At 47.0% G+C, this 17,254-nt stretch overlaps 4 protein-coding genes across 4 annotated transcripts; 3 read left to right on the forward strand and 1 right to left on the reverse strand.

Annotated features, from left to right (window-relative positions):
• The first annotated feature begins 1,322 nt into the window (after window positions 1–1,322).
• DFJ58DRAFT_775293 (TFIIE alpha subunit-domain-containing protein) lies at window positions 1,323–3,327 on the forward strand. The gene is made up of 7 exons (XM_041389424.1): window positions 1,323–1,500; window positions 1,584–1,679; window positions 1,733–1,874; window positions 1,932–2,173; window positions 2,227–2,651; window positions 2,706–2,984; window positions 3,044–3,327. The coding sequence occupies exons 1-7, from the start codon at window positions 1,388–1,390 to the stop codon at window positions 3,148–3,150; spliced, it is 1,404 nt and encodes a 467-aa protein (XP_041246595.1). The 5' UTR covers window positions 1,323–1,387; the 3' UTR covers window positions 3,151–3,327.
• Window positions 3,328–3,582: 255 nt separating this feature from the next.
• On the forward strand, window positions 3,583–5,279 carry DFJ58DRAFT_656686 (uncharacterized protein; the record flags this gene model as incomplete). Its single annotated transcript, XM_041381930.1, has 5 exons — window positions 3,583–3,651; window positions 3,710–4,244; window positions 4,302–4,330; window positions 4,378–4,642; window positions 4,699–5,279. 5 exons carry the CDS (start codon window positions 3,583–3,585, stop codon window positions 5,277–5,279), a joined length of 1,479 nt encoding a protein of 492 aa, XP_041246596.1.
• A 662-nt stretch (window positions 5,280–5,941) lies between these two features.
• On the forward strand, window positions 5,942–7,567 carry DFJ58DRAFT_227487 (NADP-dependent oxidoreductase domain-containing protein). The gene is made up of 7 exons (XM_041379344.1): window positions 5,942–6,191; window positions 6,253–6,503; window positions 6,557–6,682; window positions 6,731–6,818; window positions 6,873–7,063; window positions 7,121–7,156; window positions 7,209–7,567. Exons 1-7 carry the CDS (start codon window positions 6,130–6,132, stop codon window positions 7,340–7,342), a joined length of 888 nt encoding a protein of 295 aa, XP_041246597.1. The 5' UTR covers window positions 5,942–6,129; the 3' UTR covers window positions 7,343–7,567.
• A 1,586-nt stretch (window positions 7,568–9,153) lies between these two features.
• On the reverse strand, window positions 9,154–9,936 carry DFJ58DRAFT_656768 (CHAT domain-containing protein; the record flags this gene model as incomplete). The annotated part of the gene is made up of 1 exon (XM_041381939.1): window positions 9,154–9,936. A coding segment is annotated over one exon (783 nt), but the record flags the coding sequence as incomplete, so codon positions are not given.
• Window positions 9,937–17,254: the final 7,318 nt, after the last annotated feature.

Below are 17,254 nucleotides of genomic sequence, written 5' to 3' on the forward strand. Positions count from 1 at the left end.
GTGGTGTGACCTCGGCATTTCTTTGTATGACTCGGATCATCTGGTATTCTGTTCACTTCTGCTTGGCTTGTCATTTAGTTTTCTTATTATTGGACCCAATGCTACTTCCAGTAACGCCCAAGGATTTCCAAAAGTATCTTCAATATTCATACTACTTCGGCATCGTGGACTTATAAATTGAATTGTAGTTCTTGTTAGTACACACGATACCCTTTCTTTTCAATCGACAACTGAAGACTGGCTGGCGTGCATGGGGGTGCGATCGCACGCCGCTTGAGCCGTTTCGCTGTGCATCGGCGCCCAGTAACGTTACAGCTGAAACGGGACGCAAATATTGGTGATAAAATTGGCGGCCGCGAGGGTCCTTCCGGTTACCCTGAAAAGATCGATGACATCATTTTGCACTTGAAGGTCCCACGATGAGTGCCTTTGTCCGACGCATGCGGCATCGTAGGGAGAAAAAGTTGCAATGAACTCCAGGCTCCACAGGCTGGACCGAGTGGAACAAGTTAGGACCACTCTCTCCTAATGAACAACACATCAGGCTAAACTACACACCGATCGTACTTAGCAGGCAACCGTGACAAAGCCAGCGCTTTTCCGAATTTCCGATGAGTCAGTAAAGTTCACTCTGGAATTTGTCAAGTATTGTTCTAGAAGTGGCACGTCTATCAGCAGGTCAAATGTATCGGCTGCATCGGGCCACCGGTGGGCATGGGTTTCGTGCCGTTCAAGTGCGGCACCAGTTGAGGAGTGAGACGGTCGTGTAGCTTCAGAATAATAATTTTGATGTTCTGCCTATTCTCAAGCATCGCGTTGTTCTTCATGGTGAGACAATGACTGGAGCTCGCTCTTCAGCTTTGCGACTGCCTCGGTAGGCATTCTGATTGGTGGAAACCTAGCCAAGCTGCACCTTGGAGAAGGCAAAATAGCTTTAATGACACGCTGTGGGTGCGATGGGATATGGTAGACGTGTGATTTACTATCATTATAGCTAAATGTGAGGGCACTACGTTGAGAAGTGCTGATTGAAGAGGGGATGTGGTAGTAAGAAGGGAGCTCACAATATGTCGCGGATTTATTTGCACACGAACAAACGGCCTCGATGCAATTGGAGTGAACGGCGGCTCGATACATGTGGTAGATTGATAATTTATATTATCAGCCAGCTTCGCCCATCTCACCGCCAATAAGATCTCAATGATTGCACTAAAACGTGGAAGTGTGTGAGTGTGTCGAGGACGCTGGTGACAATATTAGTCCGATTGCACTGATACTAATAGTAGTAGTAATAGCGGCTCCGCTGTGTCAGACGTCCCACACGCTTATTAAGCAGTTGTTTCAGCCTTCTTCCGCTCGCTCGCGGTTGCAGACTCCAGAGAGCACTATGGCGACCAAAGAAGACCAAGAGGCGCTGCGTCTTCTCGTCCAACACGTCTCCCGAGGATTCTACGAACCAAAGTTCACTATCATCATGGACCAGCTAGCCCGTCATCCGGTGTAAGTATCTAGAATGTAGATGACACAGAGCCCGTTAACTTTTCAACTACGATATGTACCCATGACCACTAATTTGGCACCAGTCTCAAGGATGACGACCTGGCCGGGCGGATGGGCCTTCAGGCGAAGGAATTGAATAAACTTATGGCTGTTCTAGGGAACGACCGCCTGGTGCAAGTGTAGGTGTAGTCACGTTTGTTTATCTCTAATCATATCTGATTTTACCCCGAAGGTACCGCCAAAACGAGCTCAAGGAGGGGGCCCAGAGGTCTGTCGGAAGACAGTACTATTACATCGACTACAAGCACTTCTGCGATGTCGTTAAATGGCGCATCGCAGAAATGCGGAGAATCATTGACTCTGGTCTCCGTAATGTCAGTCTAGACTCATTTTTTCCCGTGACGCACTGAAACAAATGGTTCTGTTAAAAGGAACTTGACAACAAAGGCTACATCTGTCCGCAGTGCAGCAAATCGTACGCACCGTTAGAAGTCGACAAGCTGATAGATTTTTCGAGAGGAATACTTGTGTGCGAGGACTGCCACGCAGAAGTTGTGGAGAATGAGAACGCGGAGAATGTCAGGGGAAGTCAGGACCGGATGCAGAGGTTCAATCACCAGATGCGGTTTGTCGTCGAAGGTTTGAGAAAAACAGAGTCTATGGTTCTCCCAGCGTGCGTATCTCAATATATCAACCGCATATCCTCCCTGACGCAGTATTTTGCAGGCTCGATGTTCCCACTTGGGTCAAAAATAATGTTGGTGATGTTGAAAAGCAAAAGACTGGCCAGGGGTCAGGTTTGAAAATAGCAGGATCTGGACCTGGTGGGAGACAAGAAGATGGTGTTGGCATAGTCATGTCAATGGACAAGGACGAAGCAACGAGACGGCAGGAACGAGATGCAGAGGCAGCGGCAAAGCGACAGCAAAACGCCCTGCCAGCATGGCACTTGAAGAGTACTATCACCGGAGATCTGACGGCTCTTGGCATGCAGGAGAGTGCGCGTGCCGTGGGGAGAGAAGGCGAAGGTCTGCCAATATCCAGCGATGACTCTCTCAAAGGGCTTGGAACTATCGGCACTCTGCCACGTCCACTTCACCTGACAGCGGCGTCGGAAGATGTGAAACCAGAAATCAACCAAGAGATGGATTGTATGTCGTTGCGATGTGAATTCTGTATTGTCATGGTGATCTAACGGTATACAGATTACGATCAGTACTATGCCTCGTTGGCGGCCTCTAACGCAGTTTCATCTCAGAACACGCCCAGATCTGGCCTCGGAAGCGAAGAGTTTGAAGAGGAGGAACAAAAACCCTCTGTGCAATACCTAGATTCCCTCAATGATTACAGGAAGCGGTCTCGATCAAAAGAGGACGAAGGTGCTGCAGCGACGAAGTTGTCCAAGATCGATGTTCCAGAACTAGAACCAACCATCACTGATTCTGTGATAGAGGTAAACGGCGCGGATGATACCCCTGTATTAGGTGGGTCTTTGTTCTCCACATCAAAGTTTATTACCCTCACCCTTGTGCCGCTTTTGCAGTTAATGGTGTCTTGAAACCATTCTCAGAGGTTACTGATGAAGATACCGAACTTATGACACCAGACGAATATACTGCGTACTACGAAGTTTTGCAGTCGCGGTCGTAGACCCAAATCATTTAAGCTACCCTGGGTCTGAAGTGGTCGATAAAGGGAAACACATTATAATTGTTGTACTGATTCAAGATAATAAAAAATGCATTCTCGTGCATGATATACTGCCAGCGTTCGAGTTGGTCACACCTTCTTCGCATTTGTTGAACTCCCTCAGACTGTGTAAAGAAGACTGGTGTACGGTCGGTCTCAGAATGTCCTTGTTACTTCAGTTACATGGTCTACTTCAACACGTGATTCGGTTCTTCCGCCTGAGCTTACATGAGCGGAAATGGCCAAATAAAATATTCATGTTCTCGACGACTTGAGAGCATTCACCAGAACGTTTACAGCGACCCGCGACCTCTCCGCGACACCCCCGAGGGAAACTCGCCCTTAGATACCAGAGGCACGTCGGAAGCTCACGAGTTCGATAGCGAGTCAACCATGGACTGTAACGTTTTCAATCCAATCGATTTACCTTGCGGTCGTACTATTGAGAACAGGCTGGTGAAGGTACTGTTTCCGTCTACATAATCCGACACAGTTGTTTAAAACAGAGTCGTTGTCATAGGCAGCTATGTACGAGCACATGGCAAATTTCTCTGGTGGTCCACCAAACGAATTTCACTATGGCTTGTACTCTGAATGGGCAAAGCATGGATGGGGAATGGTTATCACTGGAAATGTCCAGCTCTCACCTCAGCATCTGACCTTGGGCCGTGACATCGTTGTGCCACCCGCACTCAATGCAGAGGTCCTCAAACCCTTCGAGAGGCTGGCGGAAGTCATACACGGAGCTGTTGATGGCACGCGTCCTCTGGCTATCATGCAGCTATCGCACGCTGGACGCCAATCAGCGAATTTTATTGGTGGTCGACCACCTTTTGTTCCACCACTGGCCCCTAGTTCTGTCCGTGTTGGGGCAGGTTATACTGAAAATCGTGGAAGGGGCGCAATATCTGACTTGATGTTTCATGCGTTGTTCCAAGTTCCTACGGAGATGACCACACTGGACATTCTCTATGTCCAATCCAGTTTCGTGCGAGGCGCTCTCTTGGCGTACAAATCAGGCTTCGATGGAGTCCAGCTTCATGTTGCCCATGGATGTGAGTCCATATGATATTTGTGTTGATGTATCTGGGTTAATCTTGAATTATTTGCAGATTTACTGGCACAGTTCATGAGCCCTAAGGTGTGGCCACCGTGTACTTCCAGAAGCTAACCTTAATTACGTGTCAGAGTAATATCCGGAACGACGAATATTCAGTAGCACCGGAAAACGTCACCCGCATGCTTTCCGAGATAGTTGAAGCTATCCGCAAGGTGGTGCCAGCCACTTTCATAATCGGAATCAAAATCAACTCGGCTGACTATGTAACTTCTGGAAGCGCCCAAGAAGCATCTCAGGAAGGCGAACGGCGTGTCCTGGATCACATTCGCACCATTGCAAGTTGGGGTATCATCGACTTTATCGAGATCAGTGGAGGCGATTACGAAAAGCCTGGTAAGGGGGCGTAAAAGGAGAATGTTCCTCACAGTCTAACCCGATCTCTTACTCAGACTTTATGGCATGCAGTGGATCTCAAAAATCAGACCGCCAGGCCTTCTTTGCGCAGTTTTCACGGACAGTCATGAAGGACCTTTACCAATCGCCTGTCCCTTCCCCTTCCGTCCCACTTATTCTACTGACTGGTGGCTTCCGTTCCCATTCTCATCTACAAGCTGCCTTGATGTCGAAGCACGCCGACTTGCTAGGCATCGGGAGAGGTGCCGTCCTCTGTCCCGACCTGCCCAAGATCCTTCGATTACAGCTACAAGATAGCAAATCTTCTAGCACTTGGGCTGACAAACCCTTTGCACACGAACCAGAAGCAGTGTTCAGAGCTTCTAAATGGATACCAAGTGTGAAGCTCATTGGCGCTGGCGTCGGGACTGCATGGTATACCGCTAGAATGAGGGACATTGCCATCTCCCAGATCAAGAACCCCAGGGCAGAACCACCACCCGCGGATTACAACAGAGGAGGATTAATCGCTGTGTTTAAGATGTGGGTTTGGTTCGACTCTATAATGGCTCCGATTTGGGTTCTAGGAATATTCACGGTGCTCATTGTCACGCTCGAGGTTTTCTATCAGCACTAAAGGTGGCGTCATCGGTACGCCAGGCGGATCGGGACGTTCATGCCGGTGCGACCTCCGAGCAGGGCAGGACGGCCGAAGGCACCTTGGCGCTCCACGTGGCCCGTTATCATCGATTGTCGCATCCCAACTTGGAGACACTGGAGGAGTTCGTACATTTCATAGGACGGACTGCTCGTCACTATACGATGTGCTTGACTTGTGCGGTTCATTTTTCGATTCAGGACTCTGACTAGCTGGCCAGGTTGATCTGAAAAGCGATTCACAATAGCCTCCTCATTCTCCTCATTCTCATTCTTCCGGTATATCTCCGCGCGCGACGTTATCGAATGAGTTCTGCTGATTCAACCATTCCCATTTCTGACTCTGCCTTTCATATTTGTGCCGGAATCAGTCACGGACGATTGCATTCTTAGAAGCCTCGTTATCTCGCTATGACTTACTATTTGATACAGGCAATATAATCGTTCCCCTTAGGGAGGACATTGTTGCTGCTCCCGAGGTCGACGGGATCTATCGTTCGGTAGTCTCCACTAGGCAAAACAAGTCTAGCCAAGACAGTCGCCACTTCTAGGGATGGTACCCCATATTGTCTGGCTGGAGCTTTCTTGGTTTCCCCGGCTGCAAGTAGAACCATAAGGTGATAAGCCCTTTGGAATGAACTCATCGCACACGTATTATTGTTCGCAAAGGCATGCGCTTTTCGGCACGTATGGTCCGTAGAAGACATAATGTGGAGGGCGTGACTCTCGCGATTGTCACTGTTTGGTAAATATAGCTCTGAAGAGGACTATAAAGCTAGGGCGCGCGAGGCCATTAGCCTGTCAATTGATTCTTGTATAGTGGTGTCAACATGCCTGCGACAACATCGGTAACACTCAACACTGGAGCAATCATGCCCACAGGTCGGTCTTGGTAAGCATAGTCGGAAGGGGGACCATCTCATGTACTGAACGTTGAACGCTTGCGAATATAGGCACAGTGGAAGTCCAAGCCCGGCCAAGTCGAATATGCCTGTTGAATTCGCCTTGAAGAACGGATACACGCACATTGACACTGCCGCTGGATACCAGAATGAAACAGAAGTTGGACAGGGGATCAAGGCGTCTGGTGTGCCAAGGGAGCAAATCTTCCTGACCACGAAGCTTGATAACCCTGATCAGAGACATCCGGAAAAGGCCCTTGAGGCATCGCTGAAGAAACTTGACACTCCTTATCTGGACCTCTGTAAGTGGCAATCCATTCGCCGATCTTGAAGAGTGGACTCATTTCTTGAGCAGGGCTCATGCACTGGCCAGCTCCCATGACAAGAGATGGCAAGCCAGACATGGGACACGACTGGTTGAACACCTGGAAAACTATGGAAGACTTACACCTTGCTCACCCAGAGAAGCTGAAGGCCATTGGTCAGTAGCCCAACCTCACGTGCTATCTTTGTACTAAAAATACATTAGGTGTTTCCAATTTCTCCGTGGAGTACTTTGAACGCTTATTGAAAGTTGCCCGCGTCGTACCGGCCGTGAACCAGATTGAGCTCCACCCGTAAGTCAACGCATTTGTTTGTTGGGTAGTCTGATTGTGAATCATTATTCGTAGTTCGTGTCCTCAAGATGATGTCGTCGAGTACTGCCAGAACAAGGGAATCGTGTTGACAGCTTATTCTCCATTGGGATCCGACAATTCCCCCTTGTTGAAAAACGAGACTGTAACAAAAATCGCAGCAAAGTACGGTGTACAACCCGCCAATGTGTTGATATCCCTTCATGCAAACAAGCCCATGCACACTGGTGTGTAGTCTTCATGAGTATTCTTACTGGAGAGTTCGGTTCTCATTGGTATAACAGTACTTCCCAAGTCCGTGACCAACGAGCGTATCTTGAGTGAGGCGTTATTCCATCATTAATTTTGACTGTTATTCATTATTTTCCTCAGACAATGCGAAGATCATAGATTTGACCCCTGGAGAAATTGGCGAGCTTCATGACATTGATAAAACGCACCATTTCCGTGCTTGTCACCCTTCTTGGACAGGTTTCGGTGGTCTTGGATTCCCTGATTGCAAGTAGATTTATGGGTAGTCGAAGTGTGGGCGTAGAGGTGATTGGGGATCGCTATCCTTCAGCATCTATGAAGATGCTGTATGCAGAGACACCACTTCCAAAGAGTAACTGAACTCCATTATGGACTTGGTTATAGTCGTACCTGTACATGGCAATGCCTGATAGAACTGTCAAACCATTGAATGCAGCTAGTAGACTAAGTGACAAAGGACCGTCAATTTTTCACACGAAGCATTGTTAGAACTCAGAATTGGGCAAGCCTGCGCAGCGTGTTTCGACGGGACAATATACGCCTATTGTTTCCTTATTGTCTATTCTTACGATATGTTTCACTTATTGTGCCTACTGAATTATTTGTTTTTACGATATGTTTCACTTATTGTAACTACTGAATCATTTGTTTGACATGGCCAACGCCGATTTTCTTTTGTTGTTGCCCTTATGGCACTTGATAAACCAAGACAATAAAACATACCTTACTTATAGCCGCGAATTATTAGTCTGCATACCTCAGACATTTGCGTTCTACGCGCTCGACTGAGGTAAGATGCCTTATATTGACTCGTACTTGTCATTACTCACTCTACGTGGAGAATCTGCTTGCTACAGATTCGTGTGGATGCAGATCCTTGATATACATGTGCATACATTGATATTGGGCTTACAATACCGAGCAGTAAGGTGTTCCAGTCAATGCACGCGAAAAACGCATGCATCGATTGGAATACCTTCCTTCCCGGGGTTTCCCAAGGGATATGTCAAGCGCTTCGAGGGAAACAATTGGTCACCATGCACAATAACTTGCAAACAACCCCGGGGTCCCCTAGGCCTGCGATATCCATTCCGCAGAAATAGGAGAGAGTACGACTAGATCGACATTCCATACCTCACTTTAACGGCCGTTCTGCTGGCGCTCTCGTATATATACATGGATCTGTTTATGAGAGGCTTGCCTTCAGCTATCCCGAGCGAAAAAGAGTATCATCATGAAGTAAATTTGAAAGTATCATAGGTTGAGTAGGAGTTTGAATGGATTTCTGAGATAAGGACGGTGGGAATCGCACGTTAGATAGCCAGGGCGGATGTTGCATGGCTGTGCAGAAGCGCTTTGAATATGGGTATGGAAGGGCCTATCAGCGTGATAGGCTGGACTTCATCGACGCATGATCGGACCCTTACTATTATTTAAATAAATAGAAGTAGTAGCCGTTTTTATAAATAATTTCCAATATCAGAATTCCCTGTTGTTCACAAAAAAACCGATCGACAAAGACCCAGCTACCTAAAGGTAGCGGGAATTCCGACCGGAAAAAATCTAAGTTCATTGAAGTTCTTGGAACGCGTTTAGCTACATGCACAAAACCATCGAGAGTGTCTTTGCATCGCCAAATTTACATGTAATGATCCAAGTTAGTCTCCTGTATTATAATTAGTGACTAGTCAAACCAAGAGGTGTGGGAAATTGCAATTCCGAACATGGAGCTGGCGTAAGTTGGCACACACCCCCTCCTACCATGACAGCGTTATGGTCACGTTAATTAGACCATATACGAGGAGGAATGTATTAGGATGCGGGAGGCCGCCAGTGTGCTATTATGAGAACGGTATTAGGGCAAGGCCCAAATTAACGGACAGCAAACAAGGATTCAAAGAAAAAAGTCGAAATTGGGTGTACATGTTGTAGAGGTATGCAAGTCTTGAAGTTTGAAATATCGAAGACCTTGGCAACAGGCTGCACATAACCATGGCTGGAGGCTACATGTAAAGTCGTCAGATTAACACGTTAATCAACAAGCTGAGGGTATGCACGAAATTGATCATACACCAATATGGATGAACACTATGCGCTGGTCCAAGGGCATGTCCTTGTTGCAAGCCAACGAGTGGACTGCTTGGTGCAGCGCCAGGGCAGCTCGTTTGGAATTCATTTTACTATTCCTGCACAAGTTTTTGTAGAATGCCTCGACTAAGCGCTGCACGGTACTATCATTGACCTTCCACAATGTCCCAATGACGCTCTTAACTCCAGTGAATTGCAGGCCAGCAGCTAGGTGTATCACTTTGTCGGGCATACTGAAGGCACCGACTGCGGTTTCACAGGCAGAAAGAAATGCAAATTGATGCCGGGAGAGATCCATTTGGGTGATATCGAGGAGTGAAAGCGGGTGGTTGCGCATAAGAAAGGCCAACTTAAAGGGTTCATCAAATTTCAGTGTCCCGTGGCACACGAAATGGAGCCATGTATTATCTCGCAGTGCGCATAGCGCTCGCGATTTCGTGGCATCAATACTCGTTACCTTGGTAGAGGAAACGGTTGGGGGAGGGGGCAAAAGACTCAGCACCAAATCCAGCTCAGGCTCCACACTATCCAAAGTGAATAAAGCACCGGCTGGGTGGTTCTGGCCAATGGCAGCGAAGGACACTGACAGCGACTTGTCATGCCTTCTGTGAGCCTTCATCAGCGCGGTGAGCGATGGGGCGTATGAAGAGATATATTTCTGTGAAAGGGACTCTCCATTTACCCTGTATTCGCCAGCAGTGTGCAATGGCAAGAAATTGAAGAGAGACGTCGGGTACCACCATATTCGGGAACCTCGTTGTGCAAATTTGCCCAGATTCTCGACCACCGGACAGACGACATTGCCCCACAACTCCCTCAAAGCTTTTGTCAGCGCTGGTTGGTTCCCTCTAGGACTGGCCTCTTTTTTAATTGCCTCTTGAAATTTGACCACCAATGCCTGGAGTTTCTTAAAACTGGTAGGGAGTTGAATGCTAGTCGGAGATAGTTTGTGCAGGATAATAATGGCATCACAAGATGAGTGGCTTGCTGTTACAGTCAAGTACGCCCCTATTCATTTTCTTTCTCTTACATCATTGTATTACATCACGATCGCATCTTGCCGTCGCTAGATGATCTATTCTTCTTATCTTTGAACTCGTCTTATCTCTGACTCGTTTCTATGACCTCATCGTACCGGCCCTAAAGTTGCTACCATTCACTATATAAACTCGTCCTGTACTATGTAGTTCTTTACTTTAATCTTACTAGGTTTTACCTGGAACTTCCTTCACTTAAGACCTCCAATCTTAAGTTGTATTGAACTTGATTCGAGTCGAGGACACTCTCCTCTTCTCGTCTTAGGAATACTGAAGCTTCGGCATACGCCGAAGCCTTGAACCGACCTTGGCCGATTACTCTTATCGAGTAGCCATACGTCAGACCCATCCTAGTTCGTAACAAAAGATTAAAGTCTTCTATGAATACATCGCCATCACGTGTTGTAACCCAGAACTGAACAAACCCTGGTCATCACGATAGATAGAACTCCAGGTCCCCAGAAGCTGAAAACAAGCTGACGTCATTAACACCAATTTTTGGCGCTTTGAACCTAGGTGCTGTACCACCCCTACCACCTTTGAATTCCCCGATGTCTTCCATGAAACCTATCGAAATCAAGATCGGATCTCCCCCAGTCTTTGATGGAGATAGAGATACAGTGGCTCAAAAAAACCGTCCGTATGTTTTGGCATTTTTCACTATCTATAATATTGTGTGAGAACAAACAAATGCCTCAAAAACATGCTTATACCACATTGTAGTATGGCGTCAGGGCTTTCATTTGAGCCCTACACCGTGGGAATCGGTGGAGATATGGTGGAGATACAAGGCTCACAAAATGGTGACTCATGCGGACAGTTTTTTGACTCAAGTATTTTACAGTAATAACCAGGTATTCTAGTATTTTGTATGACCTCCCTTGGCTTTAATTACTGCCTCTATCCTTCTAGGCATACTCTCAATTAATTTCTGGCAATCCTCAGCTGTGATCTTCCCCCATTCCACTGCTACTCTCTCCCAAAGCTCCCATACTCCTTTAGGGGGGTTTTCATAGGCTTGAAGCTTTTTCTTGAGTGTTCCCCAGAGATGTTCAATGACATTGACATCAGGAGACTGTGCTGGCCAGTCAAGAACATTGATGTTATGTTCTTCAAACCATTCCCTAGCTCTTCTGGATGTGTGCTTGGGATCATTATCCTGTTGGAAAATGATATCTTCTTCATCAATCCCTGATTCTGCCAAGCTAGGCAGCAAGTGGTCATTTAAAATGTCCACATACTGCTCAGCATTCATCTTCCCCTCAACCTCAGCAAGCATTCCCACACCATTCCATCCCATACAGCCCCATACCATTAAAGAACCTCCTCCAAACTTGACAGTCCCATTAACCTCTCTGTCTGTTAGGCCATCTCCCTTCTTTTTCCATACATACACCTTCCCATCTGACCCAATCCTATTGATTTTGGTCTCATCTGACCATATAACATGCTTCCAGTCCTCTACAGTCCAGTGTTGATGAGCTAAGGCAAAGGCTAGTCTTCTCTGCCTATGTTTGATGGAGAGAAGAGGCTTTTTCTTCTTTGTTACTGCCTTGAGATGAGCTGCCTTGAGAACATTCCTCACAGTTTGTGAAGAGACAGGGGTAGTGATGGTGGAATTGATATAATGGGTGGCTTGGACAGCATTATCAGCCTTTCCTGTAGTGATATGTTGGATAATAGCCCTTTTGTCAGTAGAGGTAAGCTTGGATGGACGTCCTCCACAAGAGTTTTCCTTGTCTGGGTGGCTTTCTTTGATGAACTTGGCCACAGTGGACTTGCATATTCCAGTTCTAGAGGAAATTTGGCGAGCAGAGAGGCCAGCATAAGACAGAGAGAGGATATTATCTCTTTGAGCAGAGGAGATGGCTTTCATGGTGATTATGACTATGATACATGAGATATTCTGGTTTATATAGTTAGATATAGTCATAAAATAACATAATGACACCACTTTATAATTTATATAATAGTGGCATGATTTTTATGGTGTCATAAATAATGATTTATATAGTTTTAATATACACTCAAAAAACTGTCCACATGAGTCATCATTTTATAAGCCTTATATCTCCACCATATCTCCGCCGATTCCCACGGTGTAGGGCTCAAATAAAAGCCCTGAAGCCATACTACAATGTGGTATAAGTATGTCCTTGAGGAATTTGTTCATTCTCACACAATATCATAGATAGTGAAAAATGTCAAAACATGCGGACAGTTTTTTGAGCCACTGTAAATCCGAAGGATTCTTAATGTCGTGCATGTCTTACCTCGATATCAACGAGAAGATCTATGTCGATGACAAACAGAAAATCATTTTCGTAACCTCCTTCATGAACGAAGGGAACGCACGCTACTGGAAGGAAGATTTCCTCAGACAAGTGCAAGACCCCAACAACAAAACTACCGTAGGCCTTGTCAAAGGATATGGTACATGGGCCGAATTCCTTGCCGATTTCAAAAGCGCGTTTAGGCCGCTTGATCCCTCAGGAACCGCGTTAGCCAGACTCCGTAACCTGAAACAAGGAACCGAACTTCAAGATTATATCTCGGAGTTCTTGATGCTCACACGACGGGCAGGAATTCAAGGTGACGTCGCCAAGAAGCAATTCTTCCTAGACGGACTGCACCCAGGACTGCTCGCCTCGCCTTTATGGCACGGGCGATGTCTCTGATTATTTCGAAGTTGTCCTCTCCACTTGTATCAACCTCGACAACTCTCGCCTTCACCTGAATGCCATTAGGGCACGCAACCAACCCCAGAAGAAGAAGAACTTCGGATCCAACCAATACGTGCCATCCAGAGACCCCAATGCCATGGTGATTGATCGGCTTTCTGAAGAAGAACGCGCGGAACATTTCCGAACCGGAAAATGTTTCACCTGTCACAAGACGGGCATCTTTCTAAAAATTGTCCGGAGAAGAAGAAAGGAAAGACTCCGGTACGCCGCAAAGAAGTAGAAAGCAGCGATGAAGAAGAAGAAGAAGCGGAAGTCCGCCGTCTCAACGAGGATTTTTGATATGGGAGACTGGATCAACGTCAGTATCTCTCAATGTACCCATAAGACTTGTACGAAAAGTTGGTGAACGAAAAGAACTTCGGGTTCCCCTTTCCCTCATTTCGAAAACACGTCTGAAAACCGTTGAAACCACCGCAGTTGTTGATTCCGGAGCGGCCGGAACCTTTATCTCAGAAGACTTCAGTCAAGAAACACAAGATCCGAACCCACGCCCTTGGTAAACCTTTTCGGGTTACTACCGCCGATGGAAGCTATTCCAAGAGTGGAGATATACGCCGATACTGCGTTCTCACCATCAAGGTTGACGAACGAACCATGATAGGGAAGTTTAATGTCACATGTCTTGGAAGAAGAGACCAGATTCTCCTAGGATTCCCCTGGCTACGGGCTATGAACCCGCTATTGACTGGACAGCCAGACTCTCATTCTTTCTCGAACGGAAAAAGAGTAATCAAGTTGAAGAAGAAGTCGACAAAGAAAGGAAGAAGAACGACCTTCCACTTCTATTTCGACAAGAACCCATAGATCGGACTTGGAAGCAATCCAAACTTAGGAAAGCACTAATTGTTGAAAACCCCTATCGTTTATCCTAAAGCGACCATCGAAGAAATCGTTGACGAGGAAGCACCATCTGTTTCCCCCCATCATTGATTCGCTCCCTGATCTACTCCCATCCCCGATGAAGACGATGAGACCTTCGACACCAAGGAAGACGTCTGGACGCAAGAGAACTTTGCCGCACCAGTGCGAGAAGTCTCTATGTACGACCTAGATGATGACGAATTCCTGGTGGAATATTCCCTTGACGCATCCGAACTCCGGGTAATTTCAAATACTACCATGGATATGCCATTGACCCAGACTGGTACCAGTCGTTCTGAACAGAAACCCACGGTTGAACCCTTGCCACGGCCTACGGAATACGCGAAAGTTAGTAACAAAGCTCAGCAGTTCGCTCTAGCTGCGGGCTTAGAACAGAAGAAGAAAACTTTCGAAGAACTCGTACCCTCCTATCTCCACGACTTCGCCGATATCTTCGCTAAAGACGGTCTCAATCAACTCCCTCCTGAACGACCCGGTATTGACCATCGCATTGAAACGAAACCCGGATTCATCCCCAAAACGTCGAAAATCTATCCCCTCTCTATCGCCGAACGAACCGCTGTCAAAGCATTCATTGATGAAAACGTAAAGAAAGGTTTTATCTCGGAATCTAAGTCGCCACAAGCCAGCGGTTTCTTCTTCGTAGGAAAGAAGAGCGGAGATCTCCGACCCTGTCAAGATTATCGGTATATCAACGATTGGACGATCAAGAACGCCTACCCCTTGCCGCTTCCCTTATCCCTTGTCGCACGGTTACACTGGAGCAAAGTATTTCACCAAGATGGACGTCCGATCCGGTTATAATAACATCCGCATTCACCCTGATGATAGATGGAAAGCTGCGTTCACCACTGAATTCGGACTCTATGAGCCGAATGTCATGTTTTTCGGGCTTTGCAACTCCCCGGCCACATTCCAAGCCTACATGAACCGTACTTTCCAACAGGAAATCAATGAAGGATGGTTGGTAATTATATGGACGATATCCTCATCTTTTCGGATAACCTTGATGAACATCACGCTCGTACCCGTCGAATTCTTACGAAGATCCGTGAAGAACGACTCTTCTTGAAACCAGAGAAATGTACCTTTGACGCGCAAGAAGTTGAATACCTCGGCATGATTATTCGCCCTGGATGCGTAGCTATGGACGTTGCTAAAACTGACGGAATCCGCGATTGGCCAACTCCATCCACTGTTAAAGAAACCAGATCGTTCCTGGGTTTCTGTAACTTCTACCGGAACTTCATCCCTCATTATTCCTGATATCGCACGACCTCTTATCGATCTTACAAAGAAAGATAATATCTTCCTTTGGTCCGCACCGTGTCAAGAGGCATTTACGACGCTAAAGGAGTGTTTCCTAAAACAGCCTGTCCTCCGTAACCCTGATCCATCTCGACAATTCGCAGTAGCCACCGATGCATCCCTTGTTGCAACGGGTGCTGTCTTACTACAGACCAGATGAGAACGGCGTGTATCATCCATGCGGATACCTCTCCCAATCCCTGAACCCCGCTGAAAGAAATTATCAGATCTTCGATCGAGAACTCCTGGCCGTTATCCGTGCACTCCAAGAATGGCGTCATTATTTGGAAGGAAACCCCCATCCAATTATTGTTTTCACCGATCATAAGAACCTCCTTTATTTCCGTACCGCGCAAAAGTTAACCCGTCGCCAAGCCAGATGGCAACTCCTTCTTTCTTGTTACGATATTCGAACTTCACCACGTCCCAGGAACCAAGCTTGCTGCACCTGATGCCTTATCACGACGACCTGATCATGCACCAGACACCGTTGATAACGAAGACATGACACTCCTCCCCGATTCCATGTTCATTCGCCTTCTCGACCAAGAGCTCATGACTACTCTTGCGAACCCTGATCCTGATGACACCGACCCCATCTTCCAAGCCGCCTCCGATGCCTTAAATGGCCTTTGCCTTCCTCCCATGAAATCGGCTCTCTCTGACTGGACGATTAAAGATGATGTCCTGTTCTACAAAGACCGTGCCTACGTCCGCCCAGCCGGACGCCACTCTATTCTAGAACGAACCCATGACCACGCCACAGCGGGACATCCCGGCCGTTTTAAAACCGAAGAACTGGTTAAACGCGACTTCTGGTGGCCATCCATGGGAACCTATATCCGTAAATACGTTGAAGGTTGCGCCCTTTGTCAGCAAATGAAATCCGATACCCATCCCACGACCTCCTCCGTTGGTTCCTATCCCTTCTTCGGTCTCTACTCCGTTCTCCCAAGTCTCTGTCGACCTCATCACCGATCTTCCCCCATGTAACGGGTTCGACTCTATCATGGTCGTGGTAGACCATGGTCTTACGAAGGGGGTAATTCTCATCCCTTGTACGAAAACTATCACCTCAGAAGGCGTAGCAAAGAAATTCTTCAAATACGTCTACCGCCGCTTCGGGCTCCATGAGAAAGTAATCTCAGATCGAGGCCCACAGTTCGTATCCAAATTCTCTAAAGCCCTTGCAAAACTTTTGAAATACGACATCGCCGCTTCCACCGCTTATCATCCGCAAACAGACGGTCAAACCGAACGTTTGAATCAAGAACTAGAAACCTACCTCCGAATCTATTGCCGCAACAACCCAGAAGAATGGGTTGAACATATCCCCATGTCCGAATTCGTTCACAACCATCGCAAACATGACTCTCGCAACGCATCCCCATTCTTCCTTATGATGGGATACGAGCCACGGGCTCTCCCCCATGTACTCCCAGACTCCACTGTTCCCGCCGCAGAAGAGCGACTTCGTCTCCTTCAGAAAATACGAGAAGAAGCTATCTCTTGCCACAATCTTGCAATGCAGCGAATGGCTGCACGATCAGTACGGAAAGAAGTACCAACCATGGAAGGTCGGCGATAAGGTTTGGTTATCAGGAAAGAATCTTATCACGCAGTTACCATCACGAAAACTCGCTCCAAAACGCTACGGCCCCTTTACCATCACCGCAGTACTATCGCCGATCACATTCACACTCCAGTTACCAAAGCAATGGAAGGTTCACCCCACGTTCCATGCTTCCGAATTATCATCCTATCACGAAACCGAAATCCACGGTCCTAATTTCCCTGATCCTCCACCTGATATCATTGATAACGAAGAAGAATACGAAGTCGAAGCAATCTTATCACACAAGGGCACGGGTAAACGAAGACGCTATCTCGTATCCTGGAAAGGATATTCATCCGCCAGTAACGAATGGATTCCCACGGAAAATCTTGGCAACGCCTCCGCAATCCTCGCTGCTTATAAGAAAGCTCACCAGTTATAAGAACCGTTGCGAAAAGATGTCTTTCTCAGAACTCCGCACTCTCCAGATTTGCCTCTTGCAACTTCAAATTCTCGTCAGGACCATTGATAATATGTCCGAAACCCTTGCCA

This window comes from Suillus subalutaceus (genome assembly GCF_016647625.1).
Source record: "Suillus subalutaceus strain FC151 chromosome Unknown DFJ58scaffold_25, whole genome shotgun sequence".
Taxonomy (NCBI): domain Eukaryota; kingdom Fungi; phylum Basidiomycota; class Agaricomycetes; order Boletales; family Suillaceae; genus Suillus; species Suillus subalutaceus.